Source organism: Parambassis ranga, chromosome 4 (genome assembly GCF_900634625.1).
Source record: "Parambassis ranga chromosome 4, fParRan2.1, whole genome shotgun sequence".
Taxonomy (NCBI): Eukaryota; Metazoa; Chordata; class Actinopteri; family Ambassidae; genus Parambassis; species Parambassis ranga.
Window position 1 is genome coordinate 15,904,619 of NC_041025.1, and position 23,072 is coordinate 15,927,690.

At 39.7% G+C, this 23,072-nt stretch overlaps 7 protein-coding genes across 10 annotated transcripts; 2 read left to right on the forward strand and 5 right to left on the reverse strand.

The window, feature by feature from the left end:
- Positions 1–1,220: 1,220 nt before the first annotated feature.
- On the reverse strand, positions 1,221–3,044 carry pex11g (peroxisomal biogenesis factor 11 gamma). The gene is made up of 5 exons (XM_028404055.1): positions 2,875–3,044; positions 2,272–2,469; positions 1,897–2,075; positions 1,669–1,737; positions 1,221–1,552 (listed from the first exon to the last, which is right to left on the reverse strand). The coding sequence occupies exons 1-5, from the start codon at positions 2,935–2,937 to the stop codon at positions 1,339–1,341; spliced, it is 723 nt and encodes a 240-aa protein (XP_028259856.1). The 5' UTR covers positions 2,938–3,044; the 3' UTR covers positions 1,221–1,338.
- A 540-nt stretch (positions 3,045–3,584) lies between these two features.
- Positions 3,585–4,978, forward strand: LOC114434975 (guanine nucleotide-binding protein G(I)/G(S)/G(O) subunit gamma-5). Its single transcript, XM_028404457.1, has 3 exons — positions 3,585–3,787; positions 3,958–4,100; positions 4,680–4,978. The coding sequence occupies exons 1-2, from the start codon at positions 3,707–3,709 to the stop codon at positions 4,081–4,083; spliced, it is 207 nt and encodes a 68-aa protein (XP_028260258.1). The 5' UTR covers positions 3,585–3,706; the 3' UTR covers positions 4,084–4,100; positions 4,680–4,978.
- Positions 4,972–7,856, reverse strand: rpf1 (ribosome production factor 1 homolog). The gene is made up of 9 exons (XM_028404456.1): positions 7,617–7,856; positions 7,353–7,409; positions 7,154–7,234; positions 6,975–7,070; positions 6,698–6,851; positions 6,488–6,570; positions 5,869–6,050; positions 5,647–5,773; positions 4,972–5,490 (listed from the first exon to the last, which is right to left on the reverse strand). Exons 1-9 carry the CDS (start codon positions 7,854–7,856, stop codon positions 5,449–5,451), a joined length of 1,062 nt encoding a protein of 353 aa, XP_028260257.1. The 3' UTR covers positions 4,972–5,448.
- Positions 7,857–8,510: 654 nt separating this feature from the next.
- On the reverse strand, positions 8,511–11,205 carry LOC114434253 (deoxyribonuclease-2-alpha-like). The gene is made up of 8 exons (XM_028403314.1): positions 10,959–11,205; positions 10,378–10,475; positions 10,131–10,293; positions 9,979–10,063; positions 9,742–9,900; positions 9,467–9,658; positions 8,959–9,279; positions 8,511–8,756 (listed from the first exon to the last, which is right to left on the reverse strand). The coding sequence occupies exons 1-8, from the start codon at positions 10,965–10,967 to the stop codon at positions 8,731–8,733; spliced, it is 1,053 nt and encodes a 350-aa protein (XP_028259115.1). The 5' UTR covers positions 10,968–11,205; the 3' UTR covers positions 8,511–8,730.
- A 157-nt stretch (positions 11,206–11,362) lies between these two features.
- Positions 11,363–15,595, reverse strand: LOC114434252 (deoxyribonuclease-2-beta-like). The gene is made up of 6 exons (XM_028403313.1): positions 15,003–15,595; positions 14,717–14,891; positions 14,255–14,333; positions 13,681–13,842; positions 12,472–12,669; positions 11,363–12,238 (listed from the first exon to the last, which is right to left on the reverse strand). The coding sequence occupies exons 1-6, from the start codon at positions 15,110–15,112 to the stop codon at positions 11,907–11,909; spliced, it is 1,056 nt and encodes a 351-aa protein (XP_028259114.1). The 5' UTR covers positions 15,113–15,595; the 3' UTR covers positions 11,363–11,906.
- A 941-nt stretch (positions 15,596–16,536) lies between these two features.
- uox (urate oxidase) lies at positions 16,537–19,867 on the forward strand. Its single transcript, XM_028403315.1, has 8 exons — positions 16,537–16,673; positions 17,248–17,460; positions 18,063–18,179; positions 18,281–18,359; positions 18,527–18,713; positions 18,835–18,958; positions 19,046–19,129; positions 19,208–19,867. Exons 1-8 carry the CDS (start codon positions 16,653–16,655, stop codon positions 19,280–19,282), a joined length of 900 nt encoding a protein of 299 aa, XP_028259116.1. The 5' UTR covers positions 16,537–16,652; the 3' UTR covers positions 19,283–19,867.
- A 68-nt stretch (positions 19,868–19,935) lies between these two features.
- Positions 19,936–22,347, reverse strand: samd13 (sterile alpha motif domain containing 13). Of its 4 annotated transcripts, none has more exons than XM_028403317.1 (6): positions 22,162–22,347; positions 21,935–22,001; positions 21,698–21,804; positions 21,164–21,206; positions 20,960–21,071; positions 19,936–20,862 (listed from the first exon to the last, which is right to left on the reverse strand). In XM_028403317.1, the coding sequence occupies exons 2-6, from the start codon at positions 21,982–21,984 to the stop codon at positions 20,719–20,721; spliced, it is 456 nt and encodes a 151-aa protein (XP_028259118.1). In that variant the 5' UTR covers positions 21,985–22,001; positions 22,162–22,347; the 3' UTR covers positions 19,936–20,718. The 4 variants fall into 4 exon arrangements, with proteins under 4 accessions (XP_028259118.1, XP_028259117.1, XP_028259120.1 ...); XM_028403316.1 differs by having other exon boundaries at positions 21,698–21,807; XM_028403319.1 differs by lacking the exon at positions 21,935–22,001.
- Between the last annotated feature and the right edge of the window lie 725 nt (positions 22,348–23,072).

Below are 23,072 nucleotides of genomic sequence, written 5' to 3' on the forward strand. Positions count from 1 at the left end.
AGGAAGGACCAAAGACTAATAAGGATTTATTATTTCTCCAAATGATCTTGACATGATTTTGATTTGTGTGGTTACTGCAAGAGAAGTCATGGAAATATTAAACGTCATTTATTTTACTATATTCACATGTTCTATTACATCTAGTCTTAACAAATAAAAATCATATAGTTAAATAATCCAGCAAATAATAATAATAATAATAATTAATAATAATAATAATTAATAATAATAATAATTAATAATAATAATAATGATAATGATAATAATAATAATAATAATAATGACTCAATTCAAACGATTATTTTAATAAATGCATTGTTTGTACATTATCTAAAAGTGATTTTGCAGTTGATTCAGTATCCATTTTTAACAACGTCTGTTTAATCAGAAGAATATATTACACATACTTTATTGCATTAAGAAACAATAAACCCAGCTATTTCAGTGTAGCTTGAGGACATTACCTGATTTAAAGAACAAATACTGTCTTTATTCAGTTTAAGACTCAAGCAAAGAACTTAAAAAAAATACATTCACAGTTTTTGAAATACATACAAGACTTAAAACCAGCATGTTCTCCCTGTGCCTGCGTGGGTTTTCTCCGGTACTCCGGCTTCCTCCCACAGACTAACGCGTTTGTTAGATTAATTGGTGACTCTAAGTTGCCCCTAGGTGTGTGTGTTCAGGGTGTACCTCGCCTCTCACCCGTAGTTAGCTGGGATAGGCTCCACCCCCCGTGACCCTGCACTGCAGGACGAAGTGGGTTAATGGATGATGGATGGATGGACTAAAAACCAGGTGTTAGGAGCGTGTCTATAAGGCGTGTACACTTGTACACTGACAGATCAAGTAGTCCCAGTTCTAAACAGTGTTTCTTGCATTAATTAACCTGACATACCAGGAAGACGACGCAGACTTTGATTGTGATTGAGACTTTCAAACACCTGTAACGAGTCCTGTCCTCATGCAACAATAAGTTCGCTAATGTCATTTAGCACCTGAAACTACCTCCATTTTTACCTCCATTACAGCGTCACTTACCTCCTGAGAATCTTTGCTGTAAAAGACGTCTGAACACTTTAATTTTCAATCAATCTGCATGAATGAAAAAGTAATCTGTAAATGTATTTGAAAATCTAGGTTTAGTCTTAAAAGGCTCTCAGTTACATCTGGTATTTTTAGACATGTATACACTTATAATTCAGGAATGAGTGCAGATCTTACAGGTATTTCTTGCTACAAGAGTGAAATTAATCTCCTCTTTGATCAAATCAAAGACCATTTTATGATTCTTTATGCTCATTTTCAATCAAAATGCATATATTCATTCAGTGAAGACTACGTATTGTCTGACTGGTCACTGTCACTGCTGTTCATTTGTATCAAACCTATCAGAGAGGAGGTGGTTCCTAGCAGCCCCACTAGCCATGCAGGAAACCGTCCTCCCCACAGGAAGCCAGGAGGCATCCAGTGGATGGCGTTGCTGAGGTCAGCCATGCTGCTGAGGATGGAGAGCACCTCCCCTCGCATCTGGCTGCGGAGCTGCGAATGACTGCAGGAGAAAACAGGCAAATTTACTGATGGGGGGAAATGTTGCTACTGATGGATTTTATAGCAGGACTTCCTCTGCGCTGTGTGACACAAGACAGAAAATGGTGGATACAACACCTGTTGCGTCCTCCGTCCCGATCATACTTCTTCAGCTTCTTCTTCAGTAATAGCAGAACTCGGAGGGATCTATAAATATATATAGGGAAATATAATAATTTTGTTATTTCTGCCTCAAAATTACTTGAATTAATTCTTGCAATAATCTATGTGACAGATTATAATCCAACAAGGCCATCTGTACTGGTTAACACACATTTAAAGGGCCAATATAACCCAGAAACTCACTTGAGGATTCCTAGCAGCAACGAGGTTCCCCACAGCACTGTGCTGAAGAGCCACCACTTATCCGACTTCACCCTGATGAGCTCAGCGTCAGCAGCCCAGGCGATGTGTTCACAGGGGTAGTAAAGCTGATCAGCCACATTGGTCAACACTGATATCCAGCGAACCGCTGCATCCTCCTCCTAAAAGAGGCAGATACTGTGTATTAATGATCACACGGTAACAACATCACTGCCTGGTTTTCAGGCTCAGATCATTTTTACATTAAAATGATCTAGATATTAGTATATTCAAAAGTAGTTTATTGCTCCACTAAAAGAAGTCTGTAAATCTACACCTCCTTGACTGAATCATTAACAGTGCTGTTGTTGGTATCACCTCGGCTCCGAGCCCGTAGCTGCAGGAGTAGGCCAGCATGGACAGATCATCGAACAGCCTCAGCACCGTCCGGCAGTGGCTGAGCTGAGCAGAAAACAGCAGCAGACTCTTCCCAAGTTGCTGGGATGAAACATCTGTTCCTGCCCTCCGAGAAAGAACACCTCCAACCAGCTGAGAGCCGTAACACATCGTCCTGATCTACACAGAGACACAAACAGAAGGACAGTGTCATGGTTATTTGACTAAAGGATATAACACACCTGTTTGTATGTCACCCAGCATTCGTTCAAACACTACAGCAACAGAAATAATATACAGCAAAGTGGGGAAAATCCTATCTGTGATACATTTAAGACACATTAGTAAAATTACCGCTGTGCTACGTGGGCTTTTGTACAGTATTAGTGTTTAATACCGATTGATAATTCATCACTCATTCAGTGAGCTGTTTTTTGGATAATAAAAGTAATATCAACATTTCTCTATTTCCGTTTCTTCTCAAACTCATAAAGTAGCCGAAGAATCCCTGAAGTAAACGTCACTGTCCCGTTCACGACATTTATTTGGATCCTTCATATTGGATGTATTTCATTAAACACTTACAACTTTGTCTCTTCCTCTGTAGGACTCCAGCAGTTTGACTAGAGCCTCCACAGACTGCTGCATGGCTGCTGGATACACAGATAACACGCTAATCCGTCAAATGTATTCTCAACATCTCCTCTTCAAACTGTTGTCACTTCTGCAGCAGCTCTCAACTGGACTTTGAAACAGGAAGTACACAGAGAAGACTCAGGTAGACGATCACCGATCCAACATATAACGATGGACGACATGAAGGGCCCACAGAAGGGAGCCCCCTTGTGGCTGTATACAGTACATGTCATAAAACTCGCCGGCTCTGGATCAAAAAAGCTTGACTTATGTTTATGATATTTCTATATATATACTACTAATTATTAGTGGATTTAAACTTTCAAGGTATATGTTAAAGATATACCTCTATTAAGTCATTAATAGAAACACAGGACATTCCTCTATGTGACACCGTGTCTTTCGTTGGGGTTGTTTTCATCCACCCTGCATATGCTTGAAATTCAAATTTAGTGTAAACTCAATAAAGAAGTGCTTTCCTGGCACACAGTCTAAATCTTTGTACACGTAATTAAGTGTCTAAAAATACTGACTTCCATCAATGATACTAATAAAGTTGAGTTAATTTGGACTTTAAAAAAAGGACCGTGTTTAAAAACAGCAGTAAAAAAACGGCATTTACGAGCATCACGTGAAGGCAGCTTTGACTGACACTCCTTTAAACCAAACCGGAAAGTCGTAGTTGAGGAAGAAGTAGTTAGCAAGCTAGCATTGGAACAACAAAGCTTTACAAAGCTTTTATTATCGTCACGTAAAGACGAAATTCCTCCCAATCTAAAATATGTCGGCGTCATCCAGCATTGTAACGATGAAGAAAGTTGTCCAGCAGTTGCGCCTTGAAGCTGGCCTGAACAGAGTTAAGGTGAGAATTAAAACCGTTACGGGACTACTTTTGGGCGTGTATATTTTCCAGCCGTCAGTTCAGATCTCCCTGTGTGTGTGTGTGCGTGCTTTGACTTGCGATCAGCTGGTATAATGAAGTTAACGGTGCTTTCAGTAACTGTTCTGGACTTTGCCTTTTCTTTTCCACAGGTGTCCCAGGCTGCAGCGGACCTCCAGCAGTTCTGTCTCCAGAACGCCCAGCAGGACCCGCTGCTCACCGGCATGTCGTCCAGCAATAACCCGTTCAGACCCAAGGCGGTGTGCTCCTTCCTATAGCAGCGACAGACTCCTCTGTGAGTAACACCGTTACAGAGTGACACTGTTCGATCTAAACTTATTATACACAGTTACATATCTCATTTTCCGTTTAGCAGAGGCAGCCAGGGACTGTACAAGATGACTACTGGTAGAAATATTCAAATTAATAAACAGATTTCTGCCAACATTCAGATGTCTTATTAGTTTAAGTATTTATCCTAATAATGATATGTCTTCATCATGCTTTTTTTAGGTTTAGACAGAATATGGTAAATCTGCTCATGTGGCATTTAAAAAAGTCATAAATTAATATTAATTACTACATTTTCTTTTGCTAACATATTGAGCACAGAAATATCAGTTTGTGAGGACTTTTGTGACAGGTTCCTCGACAAAGTTCACTTTCTCTTGTCTTTTTAAGAAGATTAATAAAATATATATATATATTCACACATTTTTTGTGTCGGTATCTTGAGAACATGCCAGACACAGTAGACTGTATCAACATCTACCTGCACTCCTTACAGAGCTTGGTTTTATAAACATGTGCAGCTCAGACTAAAAAGCAGCCTGGCTTTTATGGCTGATATGTGCATTGGTGTTTTTTTCCACAGGTTTTGGACATTGTGGTGCTTTTTTTACAGCTGAGCTGGAGGATCCTGCGTCATGGACTGGAATTGTCTCAGGAATGTGAGGGAAATTGGGCCAAACGACTAACTTAAAAAGTATTTTTGTGTGGTGTGTGTGTTTTTTTTTTTTTACTTTTAAAATCTCTTACTAAAGTATTTCATTGTGCTTATGTAGCACTGTAAATGTCTTATAGATGGAAGTGACTAACCAATACCAGACACGTGCCTTTTGAAATGTTTCATGCCTGATGAAAAATAAATAATTGCTATTTCCACATTTTAAACTTGCAGCTACATGTTGTATTTTAATACACACACTTAGAAATATATATTGTGAAAATCCAGCCATATACATAAGCAGCTGCATTGTACACATAATTTACACACTGACTGAGTGTATTTGCACATGTGGCAGGCCTGTCAATGATTTCAGCTAATAACCACTCTATGTTTTGGGTTACTGTGTCTCCTCTGGTGTTTGGTTTGAAGTTGCAGATCTCCCACTTTTAACTCCATCCTTATGTGTCCATGTCAAGACTGCATGCAGCTACAAAAGCATTGAAGATGTAGCTTTTTACAAATAACTTGTGGCTGAAGCGAATATTCAGCCTAAAATCCAGTCACGTTTCTAACTGTGTTGATCACAGCTCATCTTTAAAGATCTGGGACATCCATTATAAGGTCAACCTGTGCAAGTCCATGAACAGCTGCTGTATCTTGAATGATAACATTGAGCAAAGGTTGCTGTATGTGTTCAAAGCTGGAACTTCCGTCTGACTGCATCCACCTCATGGCGCTGAAAACAGATCAAATGTTTTTTAGTTTTAACACACAACAGTTATTTTTTTTGCCACATTTAAATGCTCAAATATCCAGAAATAATTTTATTGGCAAAACTTTCAGTACACGTGTGTGATTAGTATGACAGTTTAACGAGTGTGAGCAGCCTCACCTTCAGCACCCATTCATACTCTCCGAACTTGGAGTCAAAGGTGCCTTTCTGAAGAGAACGCAATTTGAGAGTGAAGCGAGGTCCCAGCTCCTGAATACCAACTTTCTTCTCATTCTTAAAAATGTACCTTTTGAAGATGCAAAGAATTGTTGATGAGTATTTGTGCAAACACAGGGCTTAAATGAGTGTGTCTGGGTTTAGTCTTTAATTGTTGAAACATACCTGTGGAACCTGAAAAAGATGAAGTCTCTCTGGTTGTGGAAGGTGGCGACCTGTCGACCCACAAACTCTGGGCTCTGCGGAAATAGAGCGGCAAACAATCGGCCGATGGTGTGTCCCAGGCGAGTGGAGAAATTGTTGACGATCACCTCAGGGTAATGTTCGGTTGGATCTTTTCCTCGTCTCTACAGAGAGAAATGTTACAGTGCCGTTGGTGTTAAGCAGCTAAGCTTCAGGAAACAGTAGTTGACGTTGCCATATTTTAAAATGTCAATCATTAGCGTAGCTAGCTAATGGTTTGTTGACCTCTGGGTTGTTTTTTACTGACTGGAAGACATCCGTTACCATACGCCCAGTTACAAAACTACAACTCACACACTCCTTCTTTGTGCTTTCACATACAAACACAATGAGTTACTCAGGGTAATACTGCAGGGCACTGCCAGCTTCTACAGCTGGCAAGCAATGGCAGAAGCCAATGTGCTGCACTCTTAATATGAAACAAATTAATATGAAAGTTTACCCTTATCAATCTCTGTAGGGAAATTATCTTGAATATGTTATATGCAATATGTTGTTTCCTATTAGGCTCAAGAAGTAGAGTTTGTTTTCCTAAACTTACCTTCATCTCCTTGCGAAGTCGAACACTGCTGACTTTGAAATGTGCAGTTGGCCCGTCAGGTAGGTGACACAGAACCAAACCATCTTAAGAGAGATGGTTAAGGATGCTGACAATAAAACAAGCTCCCCAAATGAAAAGACAGATTTCACAGAACATCTGCTAGATCTAACAGTGTTTGTTATATCTTCAAACACAGCCGTGTGAGGATACTGGGCCTTTGGCGATCCTCATTGATGACCATGAGGTAGGTGAAGTCCCGGGCTATGCACTGTGGTATGATTCTCTTCAGGGCCAAACCTCTTCTGTAGTACACATGGGCACTTGGGATTACTGTGGCCAGCTGTTCACAAAACCTCACGGTCCTCTGTAACACACACAAAAAGAGACAAAACATATTAAACTAGGAAACATTGTAATTTAACGCATCCGATTTCAAAACAACATTGCCAACATTGTAAGAAACTGAGGACAGGCAGCTGCGTCTTACCCCTCTGGGTCTGTCTGATGTTGTGATGAGCACTTTCGGATTCGTAAGCCCGTTGAAGTAGGCAGAAAATTCATCAGTTGCCTCGTCAAACGCCACCTGTAGGAGACAAAATATTTCTACAAATTGTTGCAAACTCAAAAATTTAATATAAGCAGCGATTATCTGAACAAGCTCCATACCTCTTCATCCTCTGGGTTCACTGTTGTCTCATCAAACACCCTCTGGTTTTCTATTGTCTTGGGCACTTCCTTTGGTGGAGCCTACAATAAACGATACATTAATATTTATATGGTTAATATTAATAAACCATATGACAAATTAGTGCATTGATAAATGGTGGGATGATTTGAACAGGACAGAAAAACAGAGAAGACTCACCTTGTCACCTAAGGCTTCTCGTTCTTTTCTCCTCTTCTTCTTCAGCTGCAGTTTTTGCTGAAAGCCAAACAGAAATGTGACATTTCAGCAGAAGTTGTGAAATAAAAATGATTTGGATACGCAGCAGTGATACTCTGAGTAAATTAAAATGTAAAATGCACTGGAATTATATCTGCATAATCATTCGGTAGCTCAGATCAGATCAGCTGTTGACAGTTACGTCACATGTTTTGACACTGTTTAACGAATACTCATGATCGTTACCTTTCTTTTCTCTTGCTTCAGCTTCATAAACATGAGGTGTCTCCGCTGTTTGTTCTTAATTTCAGACACACTGAAGGAGGGGGGGAAGGCTGACTCGCTACGCTCCATCTTCTCCTCCTTTATCTCCACTGCGCTGCCTTCGCCAGTTCCCTCCTCAGTTACGTTTGTCTTCTTTGTCTTCTTATTCTTTTTCTTTTTACTTTTGCTGCCCTGACTCACGGGAACCTCGGTAATATCCATTTTGTATCGGCTGCGTTCGCTCGTTCGTTCGCTTGTTTTTTTTTCACGTGTTTGTGGAACAGGCTGTGCCTCCGTGCCTTCACTTCCGGGAACAGGAAGTGACCGAGGAGTGGCGCGTGATAAGAATGTGGTGCGCCCCTAGCGGCGAGGAGGAGAAAGAGCGACCTATTGCTTGTAACGATCTGTTAAATTCAATACAAAGCTTAAATGACTTAAGTGATGCATGCAACTTTTAAATATAGAAATAAACAAAAAAAATAAACAGTTGTAGTAAATTCACGGGGCAAATTTTCCCTGTAAATGGTTAAAAATACTTCTGATGACAAATGTTTGTTCGGCATTTCTCAGTTTTATTTATTTATATTATCAATAATAAGACTGTGAGAACACATACGCTGAGCATTTATGAAAACAATGTGGTGTGAGGATGTTGATGTGAAGAGGAAGCTGCGGCACCCTGGATAAGGGCAGTTAATTTTTTAAAAACCCACTTCCTGGAACTTTAAAGGCAAATGGTACAATACACCCAGTATGTCACCAAGTCAGAAGAAAAAGAAAAAAAGATACATATAATTCTTGCTCATGTTTGCAAAGTTACGAAGCAATAAATGTTAAGTGATAGCAAAAAAAAAAAAACACGGCAGATGAAGATGATTTAAGTGCTAAATCTGTCTATTTATAATGAAGAAAAGTTATTTATATATTAGGCCTATATATATAATTTTCACTTTTTTGACTTCTTTAGGCAATAAAAACATGATAAAAATATCGAACTAAAGATAAATGCATTAATCAAAAGACATTTGATTGATATGGGGTTCCATCTGACTGACGTGAAGATCCTCTATCGGTCATTCTTCTGTTTTCTCCTTTGTCATAGGCCATGGCGGGGACTGGAGCCTATGATCAAAACAATAAGTCATAATTTGGTTGTTTTTAATCTACTGGTATTGTTTCAATATAGTTGTTATGTCTTTAAGCACATAATGTAAATTCAAACTAATACATAATTTTCACAGTTTAAATAAAAGAGTTCTGTGGCATGTTCACAGGCAGTGCCTTTACAGATCTTCATGTTGAGGATTAGAGTGTGGATATTTACATTTTTCATAATTTGTGATCAGTGCATTGAAAGCACTTCCAACTACAGGGTCATTAATGCATATGGCTCCTCCGCCTCTTTCCATCTGGCTCCTCTCTCTGTTCATGTCAGCGATGCAGGTCCACCTGCTATCTGAAGTCACACACCACTTGGAGTGATCTACAGTGTCAGGGAAGGTTTTCCTTGCCAGATTAACTGTCTTCACGTTGAACACGTGATGAGGGATGCTGCAGTTAGACGGCAGAGGGCCACGCATGCTTCCCCAGCTCTTCACATACAGAGCCTGATTCAGGTCCGGTGCAATAAGGCCAGAGTAAAGATCTACAACACAAAAGAGGAACACCATACTGTCAACTCATACTGTCAACTCAGACAAACCTGTAGAATAGTATACATACATAAACAAAATACATATTATGGACTGTATTGTCACATATTTTCATCTATTAACAAACAAATTTGTCATTAAAACAACATACATTGCAATATTTAACTCCTGAACACTCACCATCCTTAAAACGGCCATATTTTGCAAAGCTGGTGAAAGTGTGTCCTCTGATGGATGTCAGCAATGTCTTTCTAATCCAGGGTTTGTTTCTAGGGCGGCATTCTCTCTGTGCAACACATCGCAAATCTTTATGAAAGGTTGTTGGGATGCTATGGTCATATGAATGAGCATGGATGTATTTGAGCTGCAACCCTGGAAATTCAGATTAACCTTAGTTATTACTCCTTTTGTCACACCTTTCATAAACACAGGCACATTAGGCATTATCAACCTACCTATTTCTTTGAACTGATCATAGGAGAAAGTCACACACATAAAGGTTTGAGCGTTAGTATTTCCATTATTTGGCCAGAAGTTTCTTTCCCGATATGCTGGAAATTTTGGTGTACTGTGTGAAAGCCAAACTCCAGTTTGTCTGTCCAACATCACGACCCCTTTAGGAAACAAGAAGTAGAAATAAAGCTTTGTGATGTTTGGATCTACACCGTGAACTCAGACAGTGCTGCACCCACCTTTACTGTGGCCGAATGACGATGCAGGAGGTTTAAATTGGTCTGGTGGTTGATCATTGTAGAGCAGGTATCCAAAGCCTTCGGTCTGGAAAACAGACTTTTAGTGTCCAGTACTGATACAACACTGTGTGTGACACACTTTAATACACCACCTGTGTGACATAGAAGTCAAGAAGAGGTTTCAGGGTGTTTGCCAGAGCGCCTGAGTTACTGTCAATTGTCTTTGAGCTGCGTCTCCATCCATTGGTGCTCTCATCCATGTACAAATATGACAAACTATCTCCAGTTTTTTTGGGAAACTTGTATACAATATACCTAAAAATATATATACTGTTATGTAAACAGGTAAAACAGAGAGCAGGTGAAAATATGTTGAAACATCTCACAATTTCCACCCACCAGTCAACCTCCACTCCATTGTCATTTCTGCACTTCACCTCTGAGTCACATACTTGACAAAGGATCCCAACACTGAGGAGGAGTCTTATTATTCTTATCTGAAAGAAACACAATCATGTCAAAAAAATTTGTGCACGTCACATGAAGACGTGCACAGCAGACACATTCGAAAACATTCAAAGTCGATACGTTTTCTGTTTCATCAGTGTCTAAGAAAAGAGACAATTGTCCTTCATAGGGAAGGTGCTGAATTCAAACATGGCAGAGTCCAGAAGAAGAAAAACTTTCACATCTATGCTTGGATGGGTGGGTTGTGAAGACACTGTCTGTCTGCTTTAAGATAAAGCCACTTCCCAGACCAACAAGATTAAATCAACAAGTAATGAAACACAACCAGCCCCACTTTTCATGAGCATGTTAGAAAGTTATAAATGTTGGATTATTTAACTTCTGTTGGCTGACAAATGAATATAAACATATAAAGTTACACAATGTGGCACAACACACCTCATGTAAAAAGATATTTAACATTCAAATCATTACCTCTAACACTTCATTAAAGATGTAAACATTTCACCTACCATCTCCATTCCCCTTCACTGTCAACTGTACATCTGTTTTGCAAAATGACCTGAGTCACATTTCACTGCTAGATGAAACTTACACCCACAGCTCTGCTTCCTGGTTTCCTGAAACTGTCACTGTGTTTGATTCATATTTTTTTTTGTTTAGCGGACATAAGAATGCTGATGAGCTTGTTAATAAGCCAGTAAGAGCTGATCTATCACTGGGATCCAGTTCGACCTGATGCTTTAATGATAGATAATAATAGATTTGACTTTAGTTTTGCATATTTCTATAGAACAACAGTCGCTGTGAAGGGAAGTGTCAGCGTGGTTTGTTAAACCGCACTCACACTTCTGTAGCACGACAACAGTTCCAGACTGAGATGTCGATCGAGTAGGACAAAATAAAACCAAAAATATTAAATTGATTAGGGTATTTTATTGGAACGTGGACAAAACAAAACATGGTGATTGAGCCGGTTTTGTGAGATATGATGACGGATGTCCTCTTAGATATCATCTTTTATGAATACAGCTGTTTCCTAACAGTCCTTAAATGACTTGAAGTTTGAAACTGTGTAGCAGAAACATTTTAGGAAATAAAACAAAACAGGATGCTGTAACTACCCAAACACAAACAGCAGTGTTGTATCATCTATCATCTGACAATCCAGCGAGACAGACAGCACAGTGTGGTTGGATTAGTCTGACTACTAGGTGGCACTGTTGACCGAAAACATCAAATACTCATAGGCTCATGCAGCGCACCATCCCCAGAAAGATTATTTAACAACATAACATACAACACAACCAAACACTGAAACACAGCAACACACCCTCAACAAACACTCGGACTCCACCTTCATGCCAGCTGCCTAAACACTAATCCTCTACAATTAGTCAATACATTAAAATGATCAAGTGATGACTTCAGTCCCAACCAACCATACTTCTCTTCCTTGTTCAACAGGCAGTGTAGTAGTCCACCAGCTGCCTGAAGGCCTTGTAAATAATAGGATTGTCGGAGCAGACCAGCCCTCCGCCACGCCACATCTGGGCCTTCTCCCTGTTCAGATCCCCCAGACATGTCACCCTGTCCTCATATTCTCGCGCCACACACCACTTTGAGTGATCATGGTAGGACTGGAACCGGACTGATGTGGGCAACTGAATCCTCTTGATGTTCATGGTGTGCTTGGGCAGCGAACAGTTGGAGGGCAACACATTATGTCTCTGCCAAGACTCCACCAGGAGGTCGGCATGCAGGACCTGGGATACCCAACCTGTGTAGATATCTGAATAAGAGGTCAGTCAGTAAGTTAGCTAGGTGGCATGAGGATAATAATAATAATAAAGAAAACATAAATATAAATATAACATCACTTTTTGATGATGAAATGTTGTGAGATGATATGTCTGCACCTGATAATCAAGGTAAAAAAGACATTTCTGCTGTTCTGTTTGTACGCTTGTGGAGCACCAAAAATGGCTAAAATGCAGGAGTGACCGTACATGAGGAGTAACTTACCATCCACAAAGTGTTCAGATTTGACAAAACTGACAAACTTCTCCCCCCGGATGGAAAAAAGTTGCTCTACTCTTCTATCTGAGGTCAGCTGTGGTTTGGAGCCCTCACATAACTGGGTCAGCTGTGGCAGGTCGGCAGAGAACGCAGCGGGCACAGAGCAGTTATAGAAACGTGGGTAGAGGTAGAACAGCTGCTTCGCTGGAGGATAACAGATAAAGTATGATACACAACAGTACATATATGGTACAAATGGACACAGCCATTGAAAACATGGTTCTATTTTAGAAGTTTGAACTGAATTGGAGTTCTGATACACAGAATTATAAGGTGGTTAAGAGAGCAAAATGCACCACAAAATGACAAACACCAGCAATTACAAAAAATAATCTTAAATTTTCATTTTTATTCGAGTCACAACACGAATAAAAATGAATCACAACATATAAACTCAAAAAATGTTTAACACAGTGTGTCATTTTAAAAAATTGCTTGTGTTTATTTGCATGTTTGAATTAAGAAGAATTAAGAATACCTTTATTAGTCCCACAATGGGGAAATTGCAAGATATAAGACTACAGATTAGTATATTATGATTATTATGATTATGATCATGATTATGATTATTATTATGATTATTATTGTTAGTAGTAGTATAAGTAGTAGTAGTAGTAGTTAACTAAATATTGGATCTTTGTGTTTCTGAGGTGGCCCCTGGGGGGTCCCCTGAATGTCTGAAATTGAATTTTACACGTAAAAGCCGCATTTTTTGACCTCCATGACCTTGTCCAGAGACTAACCAAACCATATTTTTTACAATATTTTTTTAAAATGTGGTTTGCATCCTGATTCAATTATAATATAATGTATGTTTTAGAGAAATAATGTTTAGTCTAAAACATGTTTCTGAAAAAAAATCCCCTAAAGATCCCATCAGTTATGATAACTCAGCTTAATCACGTGTTTCTTTTTGCACATTCAAAAAATTCCAAGATGTGTCCCATGTGACTTCTCTTCCTGTCTCAGTGTTTCTAACAAAACTTGTGTAAGTAGACTGGATTGTGATATATGGCTGACAAATTATACAGAAGTACAGGCTTAAAACTGGCCTAGTCACATACAAGCCTTACATAATGCCAGGCCGCTGTGTAAATAGAGAATCTGGTGCTGTGTAAGTACAGAGCTGGAGTTGCTTCATGAGCATTCACTCACCTACGTGCAGGAACTGATCATACCGGTAGGTCACACACAGAGCAGTCTGGCCGTTGACTTTGCCAGAGGAGGGGTAAAGGTAGCCTCTCTCGGGGAATGAGGGGAAATGGGGGATGCTGTGCGACAGCCAGAAACCTTGAGAGCGGTCAAAGAGCAGAACCCCTGCAGGAAGAGCACAAACAACTCTTACACCTGTACAGTGACTCACACGAACACGTACACACTTCCATCAAGGTTGTGTTGGGGCTGCAGGTAACATCAGGATCAACACCAGTTATCAGACAGATGCTCTTTGCCCGTTTCCTCCCCCTGACACCCACTAAAATCATATTGATCTGCTTTTTTTTCTTTTTCTTTTAGTTAGTCATAGTTTAACTAGGGGTCTGGAAATGCATAAATGCCAAGTGAACAATTGGTGCTACAATAATCTAACAAGCTAGCTCGTATTATAAAACACAAATGTTTAAAAAGTTTATAGACTTCTAGGTTGTTGAATGTTGGCAGCACATATTTTAAAACACATTTGGGAGGAACTGCAACATTTTGCGATGTGTATTTTTATTACAAATCATACCTTTAGTGTGTCCGTATTCTTTCATGTAATCCAGGACTGGTGGTGCATCATTGTAGAGTGCATAAACTGAGCTGTTGGACTGAAAGCAGAACGCGTTTTCCACACATAGAACATGTAAGGAGTAACACATCTGTTGAGATATATTAGTTTGCCCATGTTGATGTTAACAGTGTGCTTTAAATGGATTTTAATTAATTTTAGCTGAGCCCACAGGTAGTAACCACTGGGAAGCTTTGATTGAATGATAAACTCTTGAAGTCACGGTAGGTATTGACTTGTTATTGACTACTTTATTGAGATTGGCCTCTATAAACTTCACAAAATGTGAATGGCGTGAGGAAAACTCAGAGTAAGCTTGTTAATGTTCCTCTACAGCTCAGTTCCCCAGTAGAAACAAAAGAATAGCAAATAGGATCAGCCTTGTTAAAGAAACTGCCTCTGGAATCAGGGTATATAACTCACCTGGTAGGTCTTTCCCATGTAAAGCTGATTCAGAGTGTTGCCTATGGCTCCCTTGCTGGAGTTTATAACAAATTCACTCATCTGCCAGCTTCCTACAGAGGAGTCTAGGTACATGTATTCCACTCCACTGCCAACCTCTTTAATCCTGTTTCTGGGCAGTTTGTAGATGATAAACCTGAAAATTAAACAAACACAGTTTGTCACAGTTCAAGCATCTATGACATGGTCCTAAGTGCTACACACAGTAACTATTGTGCCTTTACTTAAGACAGTAATTCTCACTCACCAGTCAACAGGTTCACCGGCTTCATTTCTACAGGAAATGTCCGAGCTACACAACGTGCAGCACAAAAACACAACAGTGATCTGGAAGCACAAAGTGAAGCGAGGGGCCATCCTGAGCCGCTGAAGAGAGGGCAGCAGTGAATAAAAAGGGGAATCTGAAATCTGTGTATATCATGACTGACAGAGAACGCAACACAGCTGTTTTTTTTTTGATGCAAAAAGAGGAAGTCATCTGATGTGGTCACATGACAGGGGGAATACTGAAAGGACTGTGAGAGCATATTACATTAAATGAAAAGCGCTGACAGGCTCTGACTGTGACCCATCATTGACCATATGTTCTATACTATTTTTGTTCTTCTTCATATTCAAAGTGCTGCATTTGTTCACACCTGGGAGTTTTATTATTAGTGATGGGGCTGTTGATCACTGATCTATAACCACGTAGTGAAAGCAATGAGAATCACTCACTTCCTCTACAAAGGTTATGTACCCTAAAGTGTAAAGAACCAAGTTTCCTGTGACTGATTATAGAAAAACAATTACAGATGTACAAATGTAGGCAGAGTGGTAGTTTTCAGTTCAGTTTTCAGTAGTTTTCAGCAGGTCAGCACTTCTTCCCCATGCTGTCCTACCTTACCACCTTCTCCGAGTCTCTAACTCATTTTGAAACCGTGGTTGTGATGTAACCACCATCCTCCAGGGTGTCACTGGAAGTCCAACTGAGTCCAACTCTACTTCACCTTCCAACGTTTTTCCACACCTGCATTAAAAACACCAAACTCAAACCACTTGAAGACACTGATTTACATTATTACAGTATTGTACGAGCTCCTACATGCTTTTAATTTGAAAATTACTCAGGACAGCAGTATGGATGACAGCAGAAGCCAGACAAAAATATGGACATAAGTACCTCAATAATAGTGAAAAGTGAATATATTTATGTGTTTTTATATAACTGGACTTTTGTTATAAGGGCGCATTTCTACAAGGTTGATTGTGAAATATATACCGCTGTTTGACACATGCACAGACACATCTGCAGTGATTTTTTTCAGTGCAATGAGTCAGCCCTTCCTTTCCTTTCAGGTGTCACAGACTAGATGTAAAATGTATATGGTTAGTAAAACTTAGTTACAATATCAGTAAACAGTCCTTAAATAATAACTTATACCTGAGCATGACACAAGGAAACATTCGTTTGTTTTTACACACACAAAAAAAAATTCAGTATGATCTAATAAAAACAAGTGAGAAATACTGAAGTAAACAACATAAACTTACAAATCCTGATGAATTATTTCTGCTAAGGGTGTGCCATTTTTCTCAAAATCTAACCCGACAGACTGGAACTATGAAAAACTTTCCCACAGAGCAGTGCAGACAGCTCAGTGACAAAACAACAGTGAGGCCAAAATACAAAATGACAATCCTACGCGCGTGTGCAACAAAGCACGCACGCGACAAAAGTATGCATTTGTTCATTCATATGCATGCGTGGAAGTGTAGGTAAAATGGGCTGTGCTTTACTCTACAACCAAATAGCCTGAGTGCAAAGGTGGCACCACCCTCTCTACAAAATCCGCCTCCATCGGCAGAGACACCTTTTACTGGAGTCGGAGTGCAGGACTGAGGGAGGGAAGACACCATGGCCACCGCTTCAGATCAGGTAACTGTGCAGTAAATGAGACAGAGGAGGACTTTCTTCTTTATTTTTTACTTACAGTATCAACAGAACATGATTTACCTTTTTTTTTTAGAGTAACTTTAAAAATTCAGCTCTACAGTGTGTCTCACTGTGGGGGTCAGTGACCTTAGGGCCACACTTCAGGGCCACACAACCGATTCTGTCCATACAGATTTAACATTTCTTCATCCAAACACGTATTTGAGTCAACTTAATATTTTTTTTAATATGTTAATTAATATATGTTAATACAATTGACGTAATTTTATCAGAGGCAGCAAATTTCAATTATAAGACAAATGCAAACATACCTCTCTGCTGCAAGTGTGCTGCTTTGGCAGTCTCTAATTCTTCATAATAACCAACAGTTACTTCTGGATGTGACATAAGAAACCAAATTTCTTGTATAAAAACAGGTGTTAATTCAAAAACCTGAATTAATAAAGAAAGTTGAGATCCACCATCGCAATAAGAGTTAAGGCAATGTTTGTATAGACACACAGACATCACTGTGCTGTACTTCTCCATGGCAATAATCTCTTCCACAAACCTACAGGATGTGGAGTTTGTGCGAACGGGCTATGGGAAGAACGCAGTGAAGGTGCTCATCATCAGGAGACAGGGGAGTCGCCATTATATCATCGAGCTGCAGGCCAACGTGGAGCTCACGCTCAGATCCCGCAAGGATTATACAACTGGAGACAACTCGGACATCATCCCTACAGACACCATCAAGAACACCGTCCATGCTCTGGCCAAGATCAAAGGGGTGAGTGACTTCTTTACCGGGTTTGCACCATAGACTGTACATTAAAGGTAGGGTAGGAGATTTCATTCTGATGCACTTTTTGTTAAATTAGTGTAACTTCTCTTTACAATCCGATAGCAAAAAATTAGTTAGGCAGTTTCGCTTTAAAACAAAGAATATTAATCATCTGTGGAAGCTATAAAATGCTTAAAACATCAGCCAATCCTCCGGGTGGACCCTGCGCGGAGCATTGGCTGGTTGTCACTCTCTTCCTGCTCTGGGCACACCAGAGAGGTACGTGCATGATGGCCTAAGTCACAGACCGCAGCTCGTCTTCAGGTAATGTGCGTCCATGTGATTGGGAGGCGTGGCTTCAGGGTGAGCTCCGAGAGAAAGGGGCGTGTTTACTTTCAAAATCTGCCTGACTCTCACTGAGTTTTCAAAACCTCCACCCTACCTTTAAGCAATTCCTCCTGCAGTCGTCATGGCAACATCTTCTCTATTGTCCCTGCTATAACTTCTTCACGTAAACTCATGCATGTAAACTTCTGTTCACAATAGCACTGCAAACATGCAACTGAGAATTGTAGCTAAACTGGAAACACTGGCCCATTATTTTTCAGGTGAAAACTATTGAGCAGTTTTCTCTGGATATCTGTCATCACTTCCTGACTTCTTTCAACCATGTACTGAGAGCCAAGGTTTACATGGAGGAGGCTCCATGGAAAAGGCTGGAAAGGGTAAGATTCAGTAATCATCTGGGGCCAAACACAGCTATGTTTGATGGATTTAACCTGCATTAACTGCACCTGAATTTAAGACAATCCCATTATTTTCTCAGAACGGCAGAGAGCATGTTCATGCATTCATCCTCAGCTCAGAGGCTCAACGCTTCTGTGATGCTGAACAGAATCTCAATGGTAATCAGAAATCTCACCTACACACACACACACACACACATAGAGAAGCTGCAAATACACACCATCAGCAAAGGGGGTCCAAAGCTATATCTAAGCCCTCAGCTTGGCTGATGTCACTTACTTGAAAATACTTGTATTTACTCACTGGTTTTGTTCATGTCACACAGGCATGCCAGTAGTTCACAGCGGGGTGAAGAACATGAAGGTGCTGAAAACCACCCAGTCGGGTTTTGAGGGTTTCCTCCGAGACCGCTTCACTACCCTGCAAGACACCAGAGACAGATGTTTCGCCACGTCCGTGTACTCGAGGTGGCGCTACAACAAGACTCAGGATGTTGACTTTGATGCTGCATGGTAACTATCTGTTCAGTTTTACAACACAATCAAAGCGATCCTCCTCATCTAGCAGTCTGAAAAATATGACTGATAGCTATGTCAGTGTGCATCTCTAATGATCACATCATCACCCTTACAGGCAGTGTGTGAAAGAGACAATCATTGAGAAGTTTGCTGGCCCCTATGATCGTGGGGAGTACTCACCTTCTGTGCAGAAGACCCTTTATGACACACAAGTTCTGGTCCTGAATCGAGTTCCTGAGGTAGACTCTAGAGTTGATCAAATCAAAACACTGACAAGTTCACTAGCGGTACACAACTTTGACTGTAAAAAACACATTTTCTTTTAGGTGGATGAAATAGAGATCGTCATGCCCAACCAGCATTACTTCACTATAGACATGACAAAGATGGGACTTGTCAACAAAGATGAAGTGAGTTCCAAACTCCAACTTTTAAGGCATTCAGTCATAATAATTAATTGGTTACTGACATGCATTTTTTTCTTATAGGTACTTCTCCCTCTGGACAACCCTTCAGGGAACATCACAGGGACAGTGTGCAGGAAACAGAGAGCTCGGCTGTGAAGACACTAACACATCCAGAAAAACGCTACAGCTGTCATCACATCATCAACCTGAATAAGCCATTAAAATAACCAGTGGAGTGTTTTAGATGGAACGTATTTTACATAATTATGTTTTTATTAATGTATCATCATCTATAACTGATTCATGGTGTCTTCACTACCTTAGTATAATGCTGTACATACCAACATAGGAAGCAGGTCCTATTCCATAGAGGCTGCCATGTTTTTACAGTAGCCCAAAACAGACAAGCCAAACACTGTGTTGTTTTTTTTTTGTACATGTCTAAACAGCTGCTTCCTGGAATCAGAAGAGAACTCAGTTAGAAGAGAACTCAGTTGTTGACCTTTAAATCAGATTTCCGATCACAACCCAAGATTTGATAACATGACTTACTGTCCTCGGAAACCAGTTGAAAAGGGCAGGTACTGTACTTTAAAATATACTTGGATGAACTCTCCGTCTGTGTCTATCACCAGGCCACTTCTACTTCTACTAACTGCCAGCTGCCACAGAAGTTGCCAAACATAACAATGTAAATGTGTAACTTAATAAAACAAAATAAAAAAATAAATAAAAATAAAACCTCTGTCAGTAAATCAATTAACTGACATTGTTCTTTGGTGAGAAAAGAGCACCATTTATTGCAAATCTCTGATTCAGATATTCAAACTCCAGTGTTATGTTGCACATATACATTGGTCATACACACTTCAGTACAATTGTCCGTTTGACAACGCTGAAAGCACCACAGGTAGGTAAATAATAAGAATATATATATACATAAATATTTTCATATCAGAAGCATCAAACCTAAATAATGTAGGTGTGCAGGAACAAAGAGGCCTTTGTTGGGTCATTGTGTCGGGGAGAACAAAATGCTTCATTGTTACATGCCAACGATGACTCATGGACTCAGATGCGCAGTTAAGAACAAAAAAAAACAAACCTTTAGGACTTTAGGGCAAAATAGGATGCACTAGAATAATTATCTGCATGTATCAAAGTCTTCAGGTATGGCAGGACATACAGTTTTTAACTATATATCGTCTCATATACAAATACTTTTATATAAACCATCATAGGTTAAATCACAAATTTACACCACACACACTAGCACACACACACACACACACACATATCATACCTGCAGAGTATTCTACTCAGTTTTTCTTCTTTTAAATAGAACACACACACACACACACCAAAACACATGTCTCAAGCAGCAGAAATAAGAATGGCTGAAAGGGTAAACAGCGGAGTGGACTTCGTGTGCAACCCGTTTTTTGGGGTCCACGCTTATAAAAACATACAGCATTCAAATCCTGTTTAAGGTGCCGCTGTGGGCCGAGGAGTCTTTTGTGAAGCGGTAGCTAACCTGGGGTCTCCTGACATGATGATTGTCACTGAGGTGGGTGCTGGGACAGTCTGTGCTGCTACGAGGCGTTGCTCTTCAAGTGTTGAGTTTGCAGCGGCTTCACGTGGTACTCGTAGATTTTCAGTGCAGGCCCGAGCTTTATCGACAGCCCGGTCAGAACGTCGTTACGTGTCATCAGGAGCAGGGACTTGCCATCAATTTCCTGTCAGGCAGGAAAGAAAAAAATATTTTATTGGTAGCCTACTTTGTTTGCTATGTGTGATGGGAATATAGAGCAGAAAGAAGAAGAAGGCTCCAACCTGATCCTGGAAAGCTGTAGCTTGCTCCTCAAACCCTGTTGCTTTGAAGTAATTGACAACGTCAGCGACCCCCCAGTTGGAAGGATCCGGCAGCTGACCGTTCTCCACTGGGCTGTGGAGTTAAAGTTTCATCAAGAAGTGCTGTTCAACACATCATTTCAAATGTGTAAATACAGAAAACGCTGATGTGACTGAAGATCAAACCTTTTGGTGTCAACAGATCCATTTGCCTTGTCTTCCATGCCGCCTGTAGAGGAAAAATATAAAACTGTAATAATAATGTCCGTACAATACCAAAGCCCATGAAATCAGCAGTGTAGAACTAGAAAATGATCATTTTTTAAACTGATAAACTACAGCCCTACAGAGACAACAAAAATCCTACAAATGATTAATTAGCACAAAAAACAAACATGAAATGTACTCATTCAATTAAAAATTATATAATATTTGCTTTTGAGATCATTTGCTGACAATAAAGTATTCAAGAAGTCCAAAGTCATGTGTAAAAGAGAATCTAAACACAAAAGACTAGAAAAAAACCTGACAAAAGTTTAATTTGACAAAACAAACAAACCAAAATCTGAATTATCAGCATTCTGGTAAAACTGGTTATCATATAATTTCAGTAGCAATAAAAAAACAACGTCTTCATAAAAAAAAAACTCTGCAGTTTGTGAGGAAGGTAAATAAATAAGGAAGGTTTCTTTATGTAATTTGTGTAAACATGAGTCTTACAATCTGTAACGGTGCAGTAATTTCTCATCAGATGTCTTCTCCCGGAGAACTTAGTGTGTTGGCTGTTCAAACACCAGCATTGTTTATCTTTAACAGACTGGCAGCCCCTGCTGGAAATACAGTAGCAACATAAAACCATTAAAATATTTTCAGTATTTACAGAACTGGTACAAAACAACAGCAGCGCTGCTGCGTCAACTGAGATGGAGTGTGTTAAAATGACGACCTAAAACTCACATTGTTAGCTCTATCAAAAACAGAATGACGATACAGACATAAAAAAACATCTCCACGTCCACGAATACTGTGAAAAATGACACGCCGATAAGACACAATATATAAAAAAACAGTACGCTAAACGACGGCAGGTATTTAATCGCTGCCTCTTCGCATTTTGTATTGACGCTAACGTTAGGCTAACAGGGATGTTAGCTTGGCTTGCTAATACAAATTTTAAGAGTTACCTTATTTTAGAAGATGTCTGCTTGACAATTAACGCTCGTCCACCGTACACACGTATTATAAATATCAAAAAGTTTTCCAACCACTAGGAAAATTTAAAAATTAATAACCAGCAGTAATCATTTGATAAAATCAAGATATAATCAAGTAAAGCCAACTAGCACGTTCATCGCTTTCGCTTCCTTCGCCCACATGACACCAGGGAACTCTGGGAAATGTAGTGTTTCATCGATTTAACGCCAGCATGTGTAGAGGCACAACTTTAAAATCAATAAACGCAGGTAGTTTTTAATAAAAAGAATTTATTATAGTGACATATCCTTTGTTACATAAAATCTGCTACAGCAAAGTATATTCCCCTTGCAAACACAAGTAAATATGAGTGGGAAAAGAAAACGTGTCAGCCTTTCTAAATGATGTGCAAAAAATTCCACAAACTAAATACAGACACATTTCAGATTATTGATCCCATACTGGCATGTGTGACTAGCTACAAAGAACTCATAAACTGACGTCCTTTAGTCAGGAGTGTGAGGTGGCTCAGGGAAAAGTGCCGTCATTTACATCAAATCTGACAAACAGTATTACACACAAGAGAGGATAAATGATACAAACAGCCGTGGATTTCTTACACATTTGTCTGGGAAGGTTCACACACACAGACAGCTTAGACTGAAACATGCTAAAATCCCAGGTGAATGTGGTTTTTAAAATTTATCCAAATGAAACATATCGTGGAGTTTGCAGTTACATTCTGTTGAAACTGGGAAAATAACGTTGGATCCCTTTAATGTAGCTGACTTCCTAAGAAGGATAAACAAAGAGGGTAAAGGAAAACAAGCTACAAGTTTAGAGGTCAGTGTGCATTAACAGTGGTGAATATGTTTTTATGGGTAAAATAAAAGGTTTACAA

What these genes read in the sequence shown, in the direction of transcription:
- pex11g (XM_028404055.1), bottom strand. Translation starts at nt 2,937, where the DNA reads ATGCAGCAGTCTGTGGAGGCTCTAGTCAAACTGCTGGAGTCCTACAGA. An exon ending in ACAGAGGAAGAGACAAAGTT is followed by an intron (nt 2,470 to 2,874) that starts GTAAGTGTTTAA and finishes GTCTCTGTGTAG; the next exon opens with ATCAGGACGATGTGTTACGG. An exon ending in CGGGACGGAGGACGCAACAG is followed by an intron (nt 1,553 to 1,668) that starts GTGTTGTATCCA and finishes TTTCTCCTGCAG; the next exon opens with TCATTCGCAGCTCCGCAGCC.
- LOC114434975 (XM_028404457.1), top strand. Translation starts at nt 3,707, where the DNA reads ATGTCGGCGTCATCCAGCATTGTAACGATGAAGAAAGTTGTCCAGCAG. An exon ending in CTGGCCTGAACAGAGTTAAG is followed by an intron (nt 3,788 to 3,957) that starts GTGAGAATTAAA and finishes TCTTTTCCACAG; the next exon opens with GTGTCCCAGGCTGCAGCGGA.
- rpf1 (XM_028404456.1), bottom strand. Translation starts at nt 7,856, where the DNA reads ATGGATATTACCGAGGTTCCCGTGAGTCAGGGCAGCAAAAGTAAAAAG. An exon ending in GAGAAGCCTTAGGTGACAAG is followed by an intron (nt 7,235 to 7,352) that starts GTGAGTCTTCTC and finishes CGTTTATTGTAG; the next exon opens with GCTCCACCAAAGGAAGTGCC. An exon ending in CATCAGACAGACCCAGAGGG is followed by an intron (nt 6,852 to 6,974) that starts GTAAGACGCAGC and finishes TGTGTGTTACAG; the next exon opens with AGGACCGTGAGGTTTTGTGA.
- LOC114434253 (XM_028403314.1), bottom strand. An exon ending in GTCATTCGGCCACAGTAAAG is followed by an intron (nt 9,901 to 9,978) that starts GTGGGTGCAGCA and finishes TGTTTCCTAAAG; the next exon opens with GGGTCGTGATGTTGGACAGA. An exon ending in TGATCAGTTCAAAGAAATAG is followed by an intron (nt 9,659 to 9,741) that starts GTAGGTTGATAA and finishes CTGAATTTCCAG; the next exon opens with GGTTGCAGCTCAAATACATC.
- LOC114434252 (XM_028403313.1), bottom strand. Translation starts at nt 15,112, where the DNA reads ATGGCCCCTCGCTTCACTTTGTGCTTCCAGATCACTGTTGTGTTTTTG. An exon ending in ACATGGGAAAGACCTACCAG is followed by an intron (nt 14,334 to 14,716) that starts GTGAGTTATATA and finishes TTCTGCTTTCAG; the next exon opens with TCCAACAGCTCAGTTTATGC. An exon ending in ATCTGAACACTTTGTGGATG is followed by an intron (nt 12,239 to 12,471) that starts GTAAGTTACTCC and finishes CCTCTTATTCAG; the next exon opens with ATATCTACACAGGTTGGGTA.
- uox (XM_028403315.1), top strand. Translation starts at nt 16,653, where the DNA reads ATGGCCACCGCTTCAGATCAG. An exon ending in CATGGAAAAGGCTGGAAAGG is followed by an intron (nt 18,180 to 18,280) that starts GTAAGATTCAGT and finishes TTATTTTCTCAG; the next exon opens with AACGGCAGAGAGCATGTTCA. An exon ending in TGCTGAACAGAATCTCAATG is followed by an intron (nt 18,360 to 18,526) that starts GTAATCAGAAAT and finishes CATGTCACACAG; the next exon opens with GCATGCCAGTAGTTCACAGC.
- samd13 (XM_028403316.1), bottom strand. Translation starts at nt 21,984, where the DNA reads ATGTTTTTTTATGTCTGTATCGTCATTCTGTTTTTGATAGAGCTAACA. An exon ending in TTACTGCACCGTTACAGATT is followed by an intron (nt 21,207 to 21,697) that starts GTAAGACTCATG and finishes TTTCCTCTACAG; the next exon opens with GCGGCATGGAAGACAAGGCA. An exon ending in GGATCTGTTGACACCAAAAG is followed by an intron (nt 21,072 to 21,163) that starts GTTTGATCTTCA and finishes TTAACTCCACAG; the next exon opens with CCCAGTGGAGAACGGTCAGC.